The sequence below is a fragment of the Chionomys nivalis genome, chromosome 3 (assembly GCF_950005125.1).
Source record: "Chionomys nivalis chromosome 3, mChiNiv1.1, whole genome shotgun sequence".
Classification (NCBI taxonomy): Eukaryota; Metazoa; Chordata; class Mammalia; order Rodentia; family Cricetidae; genus Chionomys; species Chionomys nivalis.
The window spans coordinates 74,946,307-74,965,936 of record NC_080088.1 but is presented as its reverse complement, the minus strand read 5'-3'; the positions used below and the strand labels follow the sequence as shown (position 1 = coordinate 74,965,936).

General features: G+C 46.8%; 1 protein-coding gene across 1 annotated transcript in view; it reads right to left on the bottom strand.

The window, feature by feature from the left end:
- Cdc45 (cell division cycle 45) overlaps positions 1-19,630 on the bottom strand; it is a 36,979-nt gene continuing 17,349 nt past the window's right edge. Inside the window, exons 8-19 of the mRNA XM_057764616.1 lie at positions 18,110-18,171; positions 16,640-16,690; positions 15,182-15,301; positions 14,234-14,365; positions 13,929-14,027; positions 12,439-12,600; positions 5,410-5,548; positions 5,250-5,333; positions 3,495-3,613; positions 3,260-3,336; positions 1,431-1,497; positions 1-120 (exon numbers count right to left, since the gene is read on the bottom strand). Of these exons, the coding sequence (XP_057620599.1) occupies positions 1,433-1,497; positions 3,260-3,336; positions 3,495-3,613; positions 5,250-5,333; positions 5,410-5,548; positions 12,439-12,600; positions 13,929-14,027; positions 14,234-14,365; positions 15,182-15,301; positions 16,640-16,690; positions 18,110-18,171 (1,110 nt within the window). The 3' untranslated portion in view covers positions 1-120; positions 1,431-1,432. The remainder of the gene's footprint in view (positions 121-1,430; positions 1,498-3,259; positions 3,337-3,494; positions 3,614-5,249; positions 5,334-5,409; positions 5,549-12,438; positions 12,601-13,928; positions 14,028-14,233; positions 14,366-15,181; positions 15,302-16,639; positions 16,691-18,109; positions 18,172-19,630) is intronic.

Below are 19,630 nucleotides of genomic sequence, written 5' to 3'. Positions count from 1 at the left end.
AGCAAACATTTTATTTTATTAAAAACCACATAGTCCCACACATCAAATGTATCTTGCAATCTACTAGAGGCCAGGTGATATAAATAAGGAAAAGGAGGTCACTTCTGGAGAAATCAGATTCTGGAAGGAAAAAAAAAGGTTTCACACAATTCATCCTTTCTCCCCACGCATCAAACAGACTGAACCGAGGCCTTCCTGTGTGTGCTGGGCTGCTACTTTCAGCCGCTCCCGTGGCAGGGTGCAGGTCTACTGAGGTGTGTGCTGTCCTCTTACAGAGTCTCAACTGTCCCCATCAGAGTACCCGGACCCTCCTCACCTGGTAGACCTTGTCTGGAAAGGTCTTGACTTATCCTGCCAGGGCAGCTTCATGGCTTGAGTACAGGGCCTCCCTTGCCTGGTCAGTCTCTACTGCTTTCCCATCACCCAGCAGCCTCTTCCCCTTCCCCTGCCAGTTATAGCCCTGCTGGATGGCACATACACAGCCGGGCTGCGGACGCAGTGCAGGAGGGAGGTCTGCCTCCACCCAGTCCTGGCATGGGCTGCTCCCCACAGCCCAGTACACACTGGCTACCTGTGGGCTAAGGGTGCTGTTGGCTCCTTTTTGGAGTGAGACTAATTACTTACTTACTTACACAGCCGAAGGTCGCTGCTGACTACCTGAAAGTCTGACCAAGAATTTCCTGGTCCAGTCTAGACACCTTCCTTAATATGACCCTGAATGCTCAGGCTACTCTGATCGAATGAAGTTCCTAAGACTCATGAGGCCACTGTAGTCCCCTACAGCTCAGACTTTAACAAGGACAGGGCAGCTCCAGACTGAGCTGTTTCTCGTGTGAGAGCCTTGGAAAGGCTGCCTGGTCAAACAGGCTGAGATGGCTACACAGGCATAGGAACACATGGTTCCTCAAAAAGAAGGGTCATGTGGAAAACAGTGAGGGCTTCCCAAGGGAGCCGTCTTGGGCCACATGCAGTAGGTCTCTCAGGACAGCTGTCCGCAGCTGAAGGCTCACGCAGAGCCAGCATTTCATGTTCTGTGGCCAGGCAGTTGCCAATAGCTTCCTTTCTTATTCTTACTAAAGACTGAGTGCAGAAAGGCTCAGAGTGCCACTTCTGTAGGCTCCAGCCTGGGGCTTGTGGCTGTAAGAAACTGGGTGACCACTGGGGCTTGCACTGGGGTAATCACACATGATGCACAGCCCCATGGTGTGGGCATTAGAGAGAAAATTTGAGGTTGTTCTGAGAGGTCAAAGGTATTTAATGAAATTAGGCTTTCTCAGAAGTGCTCCACTGTGGCCCTGCTAGAATTCTTAGGACATTCCTGGGAAAAATCTCCAGACCCTGCTCTGATCTGAAACACAAGTAAAAGTCTCTGTTGAGGGAGACAAAGCAGGAGTCGGCTTGAGACCCAAGGGCTGTCCACCCTGGCTTACCCTCAGGACAGCAGAGACACGAGAGCATCCAGGAACTTGCTCCGGTCCTCGACTTTCAGCTCAATTACTGAAGTAATGAAAGGAAAACATCTTGTGAGCGGGGAGGAGTGAGAAACAAGGCCTCATACACGAACTCCCCCTCCTCCCTCAGGCCGACAACTCTCCATCACATTCCACAGCCAGGCCTGGAAGGCTCTGCAGTATTGGAGTTCACCTCTTTCCCACTATACTCCCACTTCAGACCTGCTGGCTGCTCTGTGGAAAGGCCAGAGCCTTGTCCTGCAAGGACTCCTGGGCATACAAGGGTCAACAATGTCAACCAGCAGAGGGGACACAAGGCACGAGACAGCTTTGATACAGACGTGGACAGGGATTGGCATCAATGCCTGTTCCCACAGTAGTGCAGGCCACATCAGACCTGCTTTGTCCTGTGCCTCAGCTTCAGCGTTGTCTTCTGCAGAGGACATAATACGAACTACTTCTGTTCTAAAGGGCAGACAGATTCAGGCAGGCACGATGAAATGATGCCAGAGCCTGGTTAGGGCTGGTTTGGGACATTGCAGGATGTTCCATGCTGTTGGCCAACTCCCCAGGAGTGCAAAGCCTTGCCTATCAGGCAGGAACTGACCACAGCTACTTCCACACTCCCTACCTAGGCCCTCCAATCCCCAGGAGAAGCCAGGGATCTTCCAACCCAAACCCTCCCTGTGTATAAAGGTAGGCTGTGGTCAACCTGCCTGTATCTCAAGCAGAAAGCAGGACCTAGTGCTCAAGATGGACCAACCCCACAGTGCCACGGCTACAGCTGCCTGGCACAAAGAAGCCTGACTGAGACAGTGCAGGCAACCTGAATACAAGTCAGTGTTAGGGAATCAGAGAGTGATAACGCAATGTCCTTTCTTAAAGACGTGGATAAAATGCTGAGGTAGCCAGGTGGTGGTGGCACAGGCCTTTAATCCCAGCACTTGGCAGGCAGAGGCAGGAAGGTCTCTATGAGTTTGAGGCAGCCTCATCTACACAGTGAGACCCTGTCTCAAAAATAAGATAACAAGCTAGGGACAATGGTATTGCCTTTAGTTCCAGCACTCAGGAGACAGAGGCAGGTACAGGTGAATCTCTGAGTTCAAGGCTAGCCCTGTCTATGTAGGGAGCTTCAAGATAGCCAGAGCTTTGTAGAGAGAACCTGCCTCACAAAACAAAACAAAAACAAACAACAACAACAAAAACAAAAAAATCAATACCTAAACAAACAAAACAAAGTCAAGGCAACAAAACCATTCAACTGAACCGACAAACAAGATACAGCACTTGTAATCTCCGCACTGGAAGGCTGAGGCAAGAAAGTTATGAGAACAAGGGCAGCTTAGATGATATAGCAAAAATGAAAAAAAAGAATGAAAAAACAAAACTATGTCTTGTGCTGCTATGTGGTGAAGCCATTCTCTGACTAACCAACACCTGCAGCGTGACAGATGTTGGACCGCCCCACAGGTACAGTGCTGCGGCCTCAGGTAGGGCTCTTCACGCTGCCCGCCTTAGGTCACAACAGGGTGTGCTGTTTCCTTGTCCACACGAGGGAGATGGATGAGTGGCCTCCAGGGTCATCACAGCCTGCCCTTCAGGGGTGGGAAATGATTTGCAGAGCAGGGCAGTAAGGCTGTATTCGGGCTTGTAGCTCCCAAGCTGAGAGCAGCTCACCGAGGACTGTTTTGGTAGGCCGAGAGGGCTGCTGGCTCGGTACCGTCACTACCAGCTTGCCTAAGTCCAGGGCCAGTGCTGGCTTAGAGAGAGTGAAGGCAGACGTGTGGCCATGGGGCAGAGATACTCACCTGAGAGGTCAAAGTGGTTATGTAGAGTCCGAGAGCTGGTACTTTCTGCTGCCTTCTCAAATGCCCGACCAAAAAAGCTATAGGTATAGGACAGACATGTGGGGAGACAGACCACAGACAACACCCTTCCCAAGTCTGTCCCTGTGACAGACAACGAAGGGCGAATGGCACTCAGGCTCAGCAGAGCTGGTGGGCCAATGCACTGACACACCCAGGGCAAGGAGAAGCTACTCACTTCTTTCTATCTGAGCTGTCAGTCTCTGGGGGGATGCCCACCACGGTCACCGTGCCCTGCTCTATGCTCAGGGGGGCAGCCATGACCAAGGGCAGCAGCTTGCAGCGTCGATTCTTTGTCTATGGAGACAGGGGCACTCTCAGTCACAGCACAGTCATTCTCAGCACTGCAGCGTGGGCCACATGGCTCAGGACCTAAAAACTGATACCATCAGGCTCCCCCTAATGCTTACAGGGTGCAATCACCAGAGGATGTGCTACAATTCCAACTTGACCTTTGGGCTCTTAACCTCCCAGTTATCTATGGGCCCAACCCTCTTAGCACCCTCGCTAGGCCTTGTAGGGACTCAGCCCTGGCTTTCCTTCCATCACCTCTTCCAGGTCTCTAGGAGCCCCTCCCAACACCCCTGCCTTGTTCTATTCTTCTTCCTCTCTCAGGGCTTCCTGTTTGAAACTCATTCATGCACTCACATCTCGTGGGTCCCTCCTGCACACAGTTAGGGTAGAGGTGGTGAGGTCTCTCTCAGTGACACACCGACAGCTCTAACAACATCATCAAGGTGACCACTTAGCTGCTTGGCTTATGTAGGACTAAGATACGACCTAGGATGTGAACTAGCCCAGCTGGGGGCTCTTGAGGCAACGTCTGATAACTAACTAGGCCCTGTGAAGTGGCAGCCTTCTACAGATGAGGAAATGGAGGTGCGGGGGTCAGAGCTCTTTCTCACAACTAATACATGAGGTCAAGATGTGAACAAAGCTACCAGGACTGCAAAGCTCCTGTTTGGTCCAGTTCATCTTGACATTTTTGCCATTCCTAGCAGGTGAAGAGATTGGTTCTAGGACTTCTACGGATACCCGAATCCAAGACTGTCATATCTCTCATGAAAACACTGTACCGCTGTAATCTATGCGTGCCCCTGAATACACTGCAATCATCGAGGCCACTTACACTGCCTATACAATGCCTCCACAACACTTCACTTGCACCAAGTCAGGGCACAACAAACACAAGTTTTGTTTCTTACAAATTTCTCAAAAGAATTCTTTCCAGGGCTGGGGATCAGATATCCTGACAGGGCCTCACATACACTAGGAAGGCTCCACCACTGAGCTATAGCCCCAGTCTTCATAAGATAGCCGTGAGCAGACTGCTAAGACTGAGGAGCGAGGCCCAGGAAGACAGCACTAGGTCATCTTCAGAACGTCAGCTTCTCTGTTTCACTGGCTGAGTCAGTGTAAGTCTCCTACCCCTCACCCTGAAGCAGACTGACAGCTGGAGTTATCAGGAGCCATCTTCTCTGCTTCCCTACCTAGAAGTCCTCTACTAGCTGGCTTAGCATCTGTCTAAATACCAACTGAGTTAGAATGCGTTCTAAGAAAGGTATAGGGCCACAAATCTACAGAGACATCACTCAAACCTTTGTTGGGAAGCAAGTCTATACGAGTGACTCCTTCTTTTCCTGATTTGCCACAGATGAACCTAAGTCCCAGTTGCACAGCTTTCTGGGTGTCCCTCCCTATTCAGCTGAATGACATGAATAACGAGTGATAATACCAGAGCTTGTAGGAAACTGGAAGGTTCCTAGAGATTAGCTGAGTTAAAATATGGCCCAACATAAGGAGTATGCCCAGTTCCCAAGCTGGTGAACAGCATGGGTAACTCCAGGCCATCATCTACCATATTTAACCCGTGTACCTGCCCTCTTATACCCGTGCTGCTGCCACCTCATTCCCACCCCATCCAGCTCCTCACCGAATGCACAAAGGACTTGAGCAGATGTCTGCTGAGCAGACTCAAGGACGCTGGCTTGGAGAACAGTGTAACATCTGGAGTGCCCTGGAAGGGGAAGAGAGACAGTCAGAGGAGGTCTCTAGGAGGTGTGTGTGGCATTGCATGTGTAGGGGAGCCTAACCTCCATGAGTGAGCAGTAGAGGAAAGGGCCCTGGGAGGTGACAAGGTTGGTACAGAGGCAGCTGGCAATGGTCTGCTGGGTAGCTTGCAGATGCTTCTTGGCGAGCTCCAGACCAAGGTACAGCTTGTCCAGATTACTCCTGAAACAGGACAGATAACGGGCTTACATGCTGCTTGTTGAGTACCACTGCCAAAATACCAATGTTATATAAACTTTGATTCTGGTTCAAGAAGGGGTTTAGGGATAAGAATTTATCTTCTCAGCCAGGTGGTGGTGGTAACACACACCTTTAATCCCAGCACTCAGAGGGAGAGGCAGGCAAATCTCTGAGTTCAAGACCAGCCTGGTCTACAGAGTGAGTTCCAGGATAGCCAGGGCTACACAGAGAAACCCCGTTTAAAAAAAAAAAACAAAGCAACAAACAAACAAACAACAAAAACTATCTTCTTTCTCTCTTGACATGAAAGGAAGGAACAAAAATATGTATAGACAGTGCTGGAGTAAGAGACTCAAGATTCTGGGATCAAAGGACAGAAGACTAATGGGTATGGTGGTGCACTTTGTAATCCCACACTCAGGAAAACTGTCATTCCAAGGCCAGCCCGAGCTACAAAGCAATATGGAATCTAAGGTTCCCATAGGGAGGACCCAAGAGTGTTCCTGGAGGCTCCAATAGTGCAGACTTAGGCAAGCAGTGAAGGAAGCGTAAAGATTCCCGCACCTTTTATTCTTCTTTCCCAAAAGAGAATGTTCCCCTCTGAATATTTTAAATGAGCTCTTTCGAAAAGGCTGGCCTTCAAGCAAAACCTCTATGCACAACAAGTTATGTCCAAACACGCAGGGCTCAGCCAAGATGCCATAGCTTCCTTCCTAAATACAAAACATATCAGATTATTTGAGAAAAACTTATGGCCTTAAAAAGAAAATGATCCCGAAGGAAACAGATGGTCAGAGAACAAATGAAACTAAAACGACTCCATCATGTTCTGAGAGATCTGGGTGACCATAACCTTCCTATAACAAGAACAGGATACTATGAAAAAAGGCCAGAAACCAGGAAGTGTTGGCAGAAATGAACACTTTGGGAAGAAATAAAACATTTAGTCAAATGCTAAAGAACAAAGATAAGAAAAGCTACCTCAAGATCCGTAATGAAATAAACCCATGGAAAATACAAAGCAAAAACATACAACGGGACATCTTTCTGGGAAGACAGAACACAACTAAGAAGCACCGATGCTGGAGGGTCCAGAAACTAAAGAAGCAACTGTGGAGCTGCAGAGCAGGGTCCACGAACTGAAGTGACTTGTCTGCAAACTGAGCACAATGGGGGAAATGAGCTAGAGCAGATCGTGAGAGTATCTGTCAGGGGGCAGGATTGGTCATTGCAACGAAACAATAATCAAAATGGATGTGATGGCACAGACAGCAGCCTCAGCACTTGGGAGGCCAAGAAAGGAGAATCATAAATTTGAGAGCAGCCTGAGAGATACAGAAAGATAAATAAACAAGTAAAAATTAAAGAACAAGAACAACCAAAAATCAAAAGGACTCCCACTTTTATTAGCAATGTTAGTTGCTGGAGGAAGGGCACAATGGAATCTATAGTCAACAGAAAACTACCTTTAATGAAACCAAAGATCATTTGAGGGTAGAAAAGGGCATTGCGTGACAAAGGATGCAGATGCCTACTACTACATGTGCACCCTTCCCCTGAAGGTTATCTGAAATTGTGCTCATACACAACTGTGGGGAGAGCAGGCAGCAGGCTTCAACAGCTGCAGGTCCAAGCCAGGGTAGGAAGGCAGAGGTGCAGGCTCTCCAGGAAAGAAGGAGTAAGAGATGATATGGGGGCTCAGTCAGAAGTACTTACCACATGAGTGTGAAGATTTGAATTCCATCCCCAGCGCCCATGTAAAAAGCCAGATACAGTGGGCACATGCTTATAACTCTAGCACTGGGGAGGCAGAGACAATAGGTTGCTGGGACTTGTGTGGCTAGCCAGCTGGCTGAACTAGCAAGTTACAGGTTCAGCGAGAGACCCTGTCTCAAAACTAAAGTGAAGTTAATGAAGAAGACACCATGCACACACATACACACACAAAGAGACTACTTATTGAGAGACCTGGGGAGAGGAAGGGGCAGAAAATGGACATGAAGAAAGGAAGCAATTAAATTAAATCTTCAAACAGGAGCTGGAGAGTTGGCTCATTAGTTACGAGTCCCATCTGATTTTGCAGAGAACCTGAGTTTGATTCCCAGTATCTACGCGGTGGTCCACAGCTGTTTACAAGTCAGTTCTAGGGAATCTTACGCTCTCTTCTGACATTTGTAGGCACCAAGCATGCATGTAGTGCGCATACAGATATGTAGGCAAAACACTCATACATGTAAAATAAAATTTTAAAAAATTCTAGAAAAAAAATATACCAAACCAAACAACAAAACAGAGCAACTAGATTATAAAAAGCAAACACTTAGGTTCTAAACTTGCAGGAAAACAAAAGAACAAGGGACCACCATAAACTCCAAGATACAAGAAAAGTGACAGAAATCTGTCACACAGCCAGCATCACTGTGGGTGCTTGGAGTCAAGCAATGAAAACTCCAGGCAACTGGATGTTAGATAACAAAACTGAGGAGAGTTCTGCCCTATTCAACAGCACGTAAGTGTAACAGGACACAGTAAACTACACAGAGCCATGCGACAGAGCAGGAGAACTTGGTAGAGGTTGAAGAGTCAGAGCAGTGTAGCTCCAAAAGTCCTCCCAGAGCTTCTGTCTACACTGCCCTTTAAGAGGACAGTGGACAAGAGAGCAGGAGAGAAACGGTAAGAAAATGAAAGGATGGGGCTGAGTATGTGCTCAGGCAGCACATGCTTAGCATGCGCAAGACCCTCGGTGTAACCCCAGCATTAAAAAGCAAGAGGAAAGGCACAGGCAGAAGGCATGCGCAGGATTACACTGCTGACGGAGGACTGACCTGTATGTGATCTTTCCCACCCAAAAGCTCAAAGAGTCCACAAAAATGTCAGACTAATGAGTTCAGCAAGGCTGCAGGCACAGGGTACACGATAAATACACAAAAATTGCTTGTATCTCTATGTGGTAGCAATGAGAAAACATCCAAACATTTATGTCAAAATCACCAAGAGATGGGGCTGGTGAGATGACTCAGGAAATAAAGGTGCTTGCTGCACCAGCTTGGCAACTTGAGCTCGATCCTCAGAATTGGAAGAGAACAGACTCCACAAAGCTGTCTTCCACACACATCTCCACCCACCATGCTCGTATACGCACAAGAATAATACCTCAAATTTTTCACAAACTGAGTATAAAGTTAATCAGGCACCATTCAGCCAAGTGAAGCAGTGCATGCCTGGAATCCCAGTGGTTGGGAGGTAGAGTCAGGAGGACTAGAAATTTAAGGTCATCCTTAGCTACATATCAAATTCAAGACCTGGGCTTGAAATTGAAGGATCTAGAGATTGAAAACAGGAATGGAAAATAGTAATGGAAGACCTTCAGGAACTGCTGGCTGCTGATCCTAAGGTTAAATTCAAGTTACCTAGAATAGCAAAGATAATCCTTTAAAGAAAAAAATGGGAGCCGGGCGGTGGTGGCGCACGCCTTTAATCCCAGCACTAGGGAGGCAGAGGCAGGCGGATCTCTGGGAGTTTGAGACCAGCCTGGTCTACAAGAGCTAGTTCCAGGACAGGCTCCAAAGCCACAGAGAAACCCTGTCTAGAAGAAAAAAAAAAGAAAAAAGAAAAATATGGAAGTCATGCTTTCTAGTTTCAAACTCACTACAAAGTTACAGTAATCAAAACAACATGGTACTGGCATAAGGTTAACATTTAGATGATGATAGAGAACCAACAGTCTAAAAAACATCTTTATGCTTATGGCCAACTGATTTTTAACACAAGTGTTAAAATAATTCAATGGTAAAAGAAAAAAATTTAAAAAACAAATATTCCTAGGAAAGATAGGTGTCCACATTAACAAAATAAAGTTGGAAGTCATTGAGATGGCTTAGTGAGTATAAAACCCGATGACCTGGGGGCTGGAGAGATGGCTCAGTGGTTAAGAGCACTGCCCGTTCCTCCAGAGGACCTGGGTTCAATTCCCAGAACCCACATGGCAACTCATAACTGTCTGTAACTCCAGTTTCAGGGTATCCTGTATGACACCTTCGCATCAATGCACATAAAATAAAGTTAAATAAATTATTATTATTATAATTTTAATATTTATTTTTATTATGTGTACAATATTCTGTCTGTGTGTATATCTGCAGGCCAAAAGAGGGCACCAGACCTCATTACAGATGGTTGTGAGCCACCATGTGGTTGCCGGGAATTGAACTCAGGACCTTTGGAAGAGCAGGCAACGCTCTTAACCACTCAGCCATCTCTCCAGCCCCTTAAATAAATTATTTAAAAAAACAAAACCAAAAAAACCCAATGACCTGAGATCAATCCTGGAACCCAAATGGTGGAAGGAAAGAACCAAATCCTGCAAGTTGTCCTCTGACCTCAGGCACACATACTGTGGCATCCACGTGCACAGACAATAAATAAATGTAGGAATAAAGTTTTAAAAAGAATAAAGTTGTTGTATGCCTTTTTGTGCTAACCACAAAAATTAACCTCCAAAGAGTCATATACCCAGTATAAGAGCTAGAATTATGTAATACACTGAACAGTAAAAAAACGTGAAATTTTTGTGATTTGGATTTAGAATGGATCCTTAACAACAACACCCAAAGCACAAGAAGCAAAAGGAAAATCAGATGATCTGGACACCATCAAAATTAATACCTAACTTACAAATGGGAGATTTGAATAGACTGTGGCACTTCAAACAAGCTGCACAAATGGCCCATCAATACATGGAAGGATGCTCTACATCATTAGCCTCAGTCAGACACAAACCACTTCAAATCACAGACCACAAGTGTTGGTAAAGATGGAGAAACTGCATCCTTCCTACACTGCTGCTGCGACTGGAGCAGCTATCATGGAAAACAGCACGGCAGTTCCTCAGAAGGTTAAACAAGAGCACACATAACCCCACAATTCCACTCCAGCAAAAGATGTGAAATACAACTACACAAAAACCTGCACAAGATTACAGAAGATCGTCAGAAGGAAGAAACCCACGGCTATCAGCTAATGAAATGGCACATAAAATGTGGCATATTCATCCAGTGGAATATGATTTACAACAAAGAGAAGTCCTTATATAAGCTATAGCATAGACACTATAACCACTACACTAAGTGAAAGAAGCCAGATGTGAAGAACTACACACTGCACATCATACAAAAGCTCGAGAGCAATCTGCAGAAGCGGTTGCTCAGGGCTAGGTGGGCTGGGTGGTGATGGCTAAGGGGTGCAGAGCTTCTGGGACAATGAAGAAGCTCGAAAACTGCACAGTGCTGGCTGTTGTGCATGCTTTTCTTTGGGGTGTGCTGTACGTGTGTGTTGTTTTTTTAGGATAGGATCTCACTATATTGCCCAAACTGGCTATTTTTCAACTTTTGAGGTTCCTGCCTCTACCTCCTGAGTTCTGGGATTACAAGTAGGCACCACTACTTATGGTTGCACCATATATTTTTAATAAGAAAAGGTCTGACATCACAAGAACTATATCTCAATAAAACTACTTATTTAGAGAGAGAGAAGAGAGAGGAGAGGAGAGGAGAGGAGAGGAGAGAAGAGAAGAGAGAAGAGACTGAGGAAACCCAAAAGGCAGGGTCCCATTTTTTTGTCCTTGCACAAAACCAACGGAAACAACAATTCTATTAAGTTAGAAAAGCAATCTGATTTAGCCTTTTTGTAAAAACCTATGGAATTAAATTTATAATATTTACATAAATAGAGTATTATGGTCCAGTCCCCATGAAGTCAATATTAAAAACAGAGAAGCATCAAGCTGAATATGGTGGTGCACACCTTTAATCCCAGTACTTGGGAGGCCGAAACAAGCAAATGTCTGTGACTTTGAGTCCAGTCTGGTCTATAAAGCTAGTTCCAGACCAACTGGGAATACACAGTGAGACCCTCAAAACAAATTAGCAAGTAAACAAACAAACTAAACAAACAAGCAAAAATCAACAAATAACAAAATGAGGAACAGTATAAGATCACCTCTGACATACAAGTGTACCAGAAAGTCACAACTCCAAAACACCAAAACTGGAATGTCCTACTTCAAGATATATTAACCAGAGAATTAGAAGTAAAAGAACTGAAAATGAAAGCCGGGCGGTGGTGGAACACACCTTTAATCCCAGCACTTGGGAGGCAGAGGCAGGCTGGGAGTTCGAGGCGAGCCTGGTCTACAAGAGCTAGTTCCAGGACAGGCTCCAAAGCTACAGAGAAACCCTGTCTCGAAAACCCGAAAAAAAAAAAAAAAAAAAAAAGAATTGAAAATGAAGAATTAGAAGAAAAACAAGAGTGAATAACAATGTCTTTTTTTTATTATTTTTATTTTTTTGATTTTTCGAGACAGGGTTTCTCCGTAGTTTTTTGTTGTTGTTGTTGTTGATTCCTGTCCTGGAACTAGCTCTTGTAGATCAGGCTGGCCTCGAACTCACAGAGATCCGCCTGCCTCTGCCTCCCGAGTGCTGGGATTAAAGGCGTGCCACCACCGCCGGGCAAATAACAATGTCTTAACAGAGTCAGAAGGCATACGAGAAAAGAAGACAAGCAAAAAGGGAATGAAAAGACTCAATTGCAGCTCTTGGGAGGGTAGGGCAAAAGGACCGTGAATTTGAGGCCAGCCTGGGCTATGCATTAAATGTGATGCTAGCCTGAGCTACAGAGACTTTATCTCAAAAAAATACAAAAAGGGACCCAAGAAGTGATGAACCTGGAGCAGGGCCGGCAGCTTAGGAACAACAGCTTGCTCTCTGTGGTTGCCGTAGGAAAGCCATTCTCATGCCCAGGGCATCCTTGTTATTGATCTTCCGTGCAGTGTGGGACTAGGGCCAAAGGATGGCTGCCCGGATCACGCCCATTACCTGGAGAGGCTATCGAGAGCCTGGATGAAGTGGTCTGTCCCTGAGCCATCCTTCTCAGGATTCTCCATCAGAGACATGGTGGCAAAGACTACGTCGCTGGCCAGGAATTTATGTTTGAACCCAAAATGAATGCTGAAAGTCTGCACACGCATGTCCTTCATCCTGTCAAGGGAGGAAGCAATGTGGCTGTCACTCTCAACTTGTCCAGATCACCCTAAAGCTCCTCACAGGTTCCCAAGAATGCGACCAATGCTTAGAGGGTGAGGTAGACTAGAACACCCAGCCCCTGCAGCCAACTGTCCTGACCTCAGTTCTTGGCTGGTCTAGGGATGAGTAGTACATACCCATCAGGCCTGAGGTGAGCAGGATTCTTGTCTGTGTCCTAATGTTAGCTGGCTGGGCAGGAGCCCCCAGGCACAGGGCCTCAGTGGTGCCTGACTTCTGATTCCAGTAGTCTGTCTACATCACAGTCCAGGGATTTAAAGATCTTACACATGCCAGGCGTGTGGTGCACTCAGGAGCCAGAGGCAGGTGGATCTCTGTGAGTCTGAGTCTACAAATGAATTCTAAATTCTAAGCTATATAGAACTATATGGAGACCCTATCTCAAAAAAAAAAAAAAAAAAAGAAGAAAGAAAAAGAAAAACTCTAAACATTAAGGGCAGTTTAAGAAAGTGCATTTTAGTTTATTTTTTTAAATAATTTTTGTAAAGTTATTATGTGAATGTGTATCTATTTGTATATATGCCCAAAGAGGCCAGAGGAGGATATAGAATCCCCTGGAGCTGGAGTTACAAGTAATTATGAGCCATTGGCCACAATGCCAGGAACTGGAACTCAGGTCCTCTGGAAGGGCAGTGCGCACTTTAAGAAAAAAAAAATATTTACTTTCATTTTATGTGCATTTGTGTTTTGCCTGCCTGTATTTTTTTTTTTTATTTTATAAGAATGTTGGAAACCCAGGAACTGGAGTTACACACAGTTGTGAGCTGCCATGTAGGTGCTGGGAATTGAATTCAGGTCCTCTGAAAGAATAATCAGTGTTCTTAAACCACTGAGCCATCTCTCCATCTTTTCAGTCCAAGAAAAACTGAATCCAAGAACTCAAAACTTCAGAAACAGGGCTGGAGAGATGGCTCAGAGGTTAAGAGCACTGACTTTCCTTCCAGAGGTCCTGAGTTCAATTCCCAGCAACCACATGGTGGCTCACAACCATCTGTAATGAGATCTGGTGCCCTCTTCTGGCATGTAGGCACACATGCAGACAGAACATTGTATACATAATAAATAAATAAATCAATCTAAAAAACCCCCAAACAAACAAACAAACAAACAAACAAACAAAAAAGAAACTTCAGAAACAGTCAAGTTTGAGTTAGTCATAATAGTTTGCACATTCTTGGGGTTTTTTCTTATCTTTGCATCAGTATAGGAAGACGGCTAAAGCAGAAGCCCTATCTTTAAGAGGCATAATCCAGAAAAGCATTTACCCAAATTTATTTGCAGATTCTTCAATCATTTCCCGTAAATTCTCCTTCAAGGAGACATCCATGGACTGGAACTTCTGTTTCACTTGCTTCAATGGAAGCCTGGAGAGAGCATCTGTGTGAATGAGACTCAGACACCAGAGCAGGGAGGAGGCTTCACGGGGTCACGGTGCCTGCCCGCCAGGGGTGCCCTGACACTGCATTCAGACCACACACCAGGACACGGAGGAGGAGCTGTACTGTCCATCCAAGTAAGTCACAACAGGGCAGGGGCAGGGTAAGAAGCTACAGGCCAGGGCAGCACTCACCCCATGTCTGCAAGGAACTCCTGGAGTCGCTTCTGCCCATGTACAGACCAGAGCTTGAACCTGGCTGCAGTGTAGCTGGTGTTGTACAGGCTTTCGTGGAGGGACCAGTGCTGGTACAGCGCCAGGCGGAGGCTGGGTCCAAGGTCAAGGAGCACATGTGGTACCCACTGCCCACTACCTGCTTGGAGCCATCAGTGGCTTATATCTTTTGGTTGGTATGGACCCACCAGAATTCTCAATGGACAGCCCTGTTTGTGGGAATCTTTTGTTGGGGCCTTTCTGCATATCTATGTTGGGGGCTGCTTGAGAGCGGCAGATACCAGAGCTGCCTGATTCATGGAGGGAGCACCTGAAGTTGAATCATTTCCTCCTTTTGCACCATGCACCATTTTCTCTCTTTGACAGACAAGATGCAGAGTTCGACAGCCAGCTACTATGGTCACAGCCCCATATACCATGAGAAACAGAGTAAGCAGTCCAGTTACTATTTTGGTCTGTTGCCACGGTCTGCCTACCCCAGCCCAATTCTCCCTATTCTTAAAGCCCTTTCTCCATCCCTTCCTGAACTGGCCCTTCACCAACTACAGCCCCTTGAGTACACACGGACCCCATCACAGGGTCTCCTCTACAGGGATCAGGCTAACTCTGCAGTCTTGCTGGTGCCTTGCTACTGCTCCATTGGATACTTGGTGTTTCTTGTCCTCATCAGTGCCCCTCCTTCCCAGTCCTGGGGCCCAGGGACTGGGCAAAGCTGTCCACTTTGTTTCAGCTCTCAGTAGCCTCCCACATGACCCAGACACGGTCCGCCACAAATATACCATAAACACACTGCTTATAGGAGGACAGGGGCAGCTCTATCACCATAGTGAAGGAGCAGAAAGCACCTACTGAGCAACATGCAAGTGGCGAGTGCTGTCTCAGACCCAAGGCGCCGAGCTGCAAAGATACTCATACTCAAAGGAGATCCGGGTGCAGTCTACAGAGAGCGTGTTCTCCTCCGCCTCATTCCGGTGGTTATGCCGGGACACGTGACGTTGCAGGATACCAATGTCAGTCACATACTTCATTCTGGAAGAAAGCATGACAGGCTGAGCCAGCTCTTTCCCCAACTCAGGAGCCTCCCACCAAACAGCTGTTCCTGAATGAGGACCGAGGAAGCTTGTTTAGGTATAAACCAGCCAGCCAGGGATTGACAACAGAGAGAGAAGGGCAGGGTAGCCTCTGGCCAGGCTATCTCCCATCTTGAGGTATTAAGACACCTTTTGTGAGCATCATGGAGGGGGCCGGCTACCAGCCATACAAGCAATGACCCACACAGAAAGCAGAGCAGCACATGTATCACCAGCAAGTGCGGATGGGGTAGGCAGACCTCACTGGGATGGGCCACAAACCATGATGGCGACAAGAAGGTCTCATCTGAGGCTACCAGCAGGGAAGTTCCTGATGCTGTATGCATTGTCATTTCTAAATGTCACTCACATGCTTTCCCTATGCTATCCTTTTTAAACAAAACTATTTGTTTTTAATGTATCTGTAGGGGTGCCTGCAGCCTCCCAACACGGGTGCCGTGCTGAGAACTAAACTCAAGTCCTCCATAAGAGCAGCTCTTACTGCTGAACCAACTTCCACACATCTCCACGCCATCCTTAACAGGGAAGGACTGAGGCAGAGCAAGGCCGGAGGCCGGCTCAAAGAGGCAACCCAAGCAACAGAACTGTGACTTCAGCTTGAGTTCTTTAAACTTTCTGGGCTACCTAGAAGGCCTTATACACAGTGGGGGATTCCGAAAACTGCGCAAGGAAGGTGAGCAGTTGAAGGCGATGCTTAGGGACATTCGTGCGGTCTCCCAAAGAGGGTTAGAACCGCAGGCCTGGTCTGTTCATTCATGTCCTACTTGGTATCTGGGAGGCTGAACTGCCTACAGGAGGCAGAGAGCTATTACTTTCATAGAGTCCAGCAGAAGGGAGCCCACCACACTCACAGAGGACTGGCCCTTCTTAACCCTGCTTACCTTTTGAGAGCAAACCCATACTCCCTGCCAGGACCCCTAGGACTTCACTTTCTCTTTCATTACTTCTTCCATGCATCCACGTCTCCCCGAACCTCTAACACGCATGAGCTACTTCTTATTGCCTGCCTCTAGGACACAGAATAATAAGTCAAACAAGTCCTTCCTCCCATTGTTGGCTCCACCCAGTGGACTTCACAGGGTGAGAAGGAGGTCAAGCTAGGCCAGAAGTAAAGACAGAGAACTGGTACTGCATCCAAGAGCCCAGGCAAGGAGAAGAGCCACCCTTCTCCTCCTTCTCCATAAGCTTTTCAATGACATTGCCTACCATCTCCTCGTGACACAGGGGCTACCACATAGCACAGAACTGTCCCCCAAACTGAGGGCATCCTCCTTACTGAGTGATCTTGTCGTGCACCCACTGGTCCGTCAGCCCAACAATGGCCCACCTGGAAGAAAAGCAGAAGATGAAGGTCAGCTATAAGTTGCCGTGCTTGGTAGGCCGTGTGCCATGGGGCCGGATGACAGGAGGGACAACCCAGGCTCGACAGTCCCCGAAGTGTCTTGTCAGTACGGCCTCCCGACTCACCATGCCCACACCAGGTCTGTATCAATCTTCGGGCTTCTTTTCTACTGAAATATTTGACTTTGAAATACTGACATTTTGAAATTGTGCCTTACATCTTAATAAACAGAATATCTTACGCAAGGTTTTTCCATAAGGTTAGGCTTCCAGTTCTAGGGCAAAGCTTAGGTAGACATAAAGTATAAATGGGTCAGACAGAAGCCACCAGTGTAAATAAGTGACCTAAAGGACCCCTCACGGGTCAGACAAGAAGGCATTAGGCCATCCATCCAGTAAAAGAAGCATCCTATGTAAGGTACACTGCGTATTCCCAGGCCCAGCCCTCTCCAGTTCTGTCAAGACTGGTTACTAGCAGCTTAGTAGGAAACTAATTTAGCTTGATTACCAAAGCAATGTGGCCAGCAGGTCCGTGTCACTGGTACAGGAGCCCTGCCTCACCTAACTGTAGGATCTTTTCATGTTAGACTCCAACTCAGTACTCAGTACTAAGCGACTTGACTGGGGCAGCGGGTAGGCAAGTGGCCAAGTAATGGCACAGAGTGTAAGAATGAGAGCTGAGGCCTGGTGAGGCAACAGAGCAGCATCCTTGCACCTGAAGAATGGTGGAGCACCCTTGGGCTTAGAGGTGACCCTGCAAAGTCCTAGCCTGTCCTGGTTCTTTGTAGACCTGTGTAACTATGGCAGTGGTGATCAGACCTGAGGGGACTTGGCAGACTGCACAGAAAATGAGGACCACCAACAAAGGGCCAAGGAAGTGGAGCCAGGTCAGATTTACATGCTGCTTCTTATTTATAAAGACCAGATTTTACTTCTAGATTAACCAAGTTGGCAGTGACTGGCAGGCCCATTGGTCTGTGTGTTCAAGGCCCTGGCTGCAGTCTCCACAGAGAAATAGCCGGCAAGGACAATTCTGCACTGGATTGTACCAGTGCCAGGGCAGCAAGGATGTCTAATAAGGGTTATCGTACTCAACCTCAAATTAAAGTACTTACAGGACAGAAGACAAAGCATTAGGGTGGAGACAGAAGCTGCACTGGAGTTCCACTGGCCTCTGTAAGGCTGTATGAGTTTCCTTGCTTCACACTCAACCCCAAGAAATTTATAAACCCCAAGGGTTATAAATTATCCTGGGGAGGGGCTGTACCTAACATTCCTGGTGGAAGCAAGGGGCTATCATGTGACACTGATGTTTGTTGGTGGCATGACTCCCAACATGGATGCTGCAGAATGTACAGGAATGAGTGTGTGTGTGTGTGTGTGTGTGTGTGTGTGCTCTACATACCACAGCATGTCATTCAGGTCCTTGGACATCATCCATGCCAGGTCAAACATCACCATGGCTGACTGCAAGGAAGCAGAAAAGTCTGAAGCCAAGTCACTGAGTTCACAGAAGGAGACAGTTCTAAGACAAGGAGCCCAGCCAAGGCCTGCAGATCAGGGTACTCAGGCTTCTTTCCAGTATGTGAGGAAAAAGTCCCCATCAGAGTGAAGGAAGGAAGACCAAGTAATTCCACTGACCGGAACATTAGTCTCTGCCGTCTAAAGTTACTTGTATCTGTGCTTTCATCATGCAGCAAATGAAGAGTGGAAAGAAAGTGCCACCCAGCGGGGAGCCCAGGCACAGCACTGTGCAGAGACCTCTGCACACTTATAGGCCATCTCAAGGCTAGGATAAGAACATAGGTCCGGAGGCCCTGTTGCCTGACTGTCCACACTGATTGTACCTGCATCCTTCCTGCTTGGAGGCAGCCTCCAATTCATCCCCAGAGAGGCCAGATGAGGCAGGGCTCTGGTTCTGGTCACCAGGATATTAAAGTGGGAGGGGCTTCTGGACTCCCCCCTTAAAGTCTTTCAGGGACAGAAGAGGTAAGCAGGCTGAGTGGTGAGAGATTGTGAAGGTATCTGACCAGCACACTTAGTGTAAATATATCCTCCGGAAAGAACAATTTCAAGGGAATTGTCCACTTGTCTGGAGAAAGTCAGACATCGTTTCTAAGCTTGTCAGTTCCCTCTCTAACCCACTGCAAGGGCTGAGCAAAGAGTGAAAGGATGGCAAACCTTGACTACAAATGAGACAAGGGAAATATAACATCAAGAGTCCAAGGTCTAAGAGCCAAATTTGAAGACTGAATACAGAATTTTTATTGAAAACAAATTTGATTTGTCCTGAGCATATATCACTTTTGCACGATCAAAAAGTAAACAGAAAAATCTTAAGTCAAATTAACATATGCTAAGAACCATATATCTTCTAGAGCTACTGAAGGCCCTAAATTCTGGACAACACTAACAGAGCCTAGCCACAGGCTTTCCACACTAAATTCTATTTAAAAATCAGATGTGCCACTGTAACTCTACAGTTCAATCTTCTTGCACAGATATTAATACAGATTACTTATTTATTTTGAGGTAAGCCCTGGATTGCCTGGAACTTGCTAGGTAGATCAGTCAGGCCTTGAACTCAAAGATGTGCCTGCTTCAGATTCCTAAACACTGGGATTAAAGGCGCGTGCTACTGTGCCATTGTTAAGGCAGTTTAGCATAAACTGAAGTCCTCTGAAAGGAGGGAAGCCTCAATTGAGAAAAAGCCTCAGTAAGATCCACAAGCCTATAGGGCATTTTCTTATTTAGGGATTGATAAGAGAGAGCCCCGCCCATTGTGGATGGGGCTATCCCTGGTCTGTGTATTCTAAAGCAGGTTGAGCAAACCATGAGGAGCAAACACTCTTCCATGGCCTCTGCAACAGCTCCAGCTCCCAAATTCCTGTTGAGTCTTTGCCCTGACTTCCCTCAGTGATGCCCT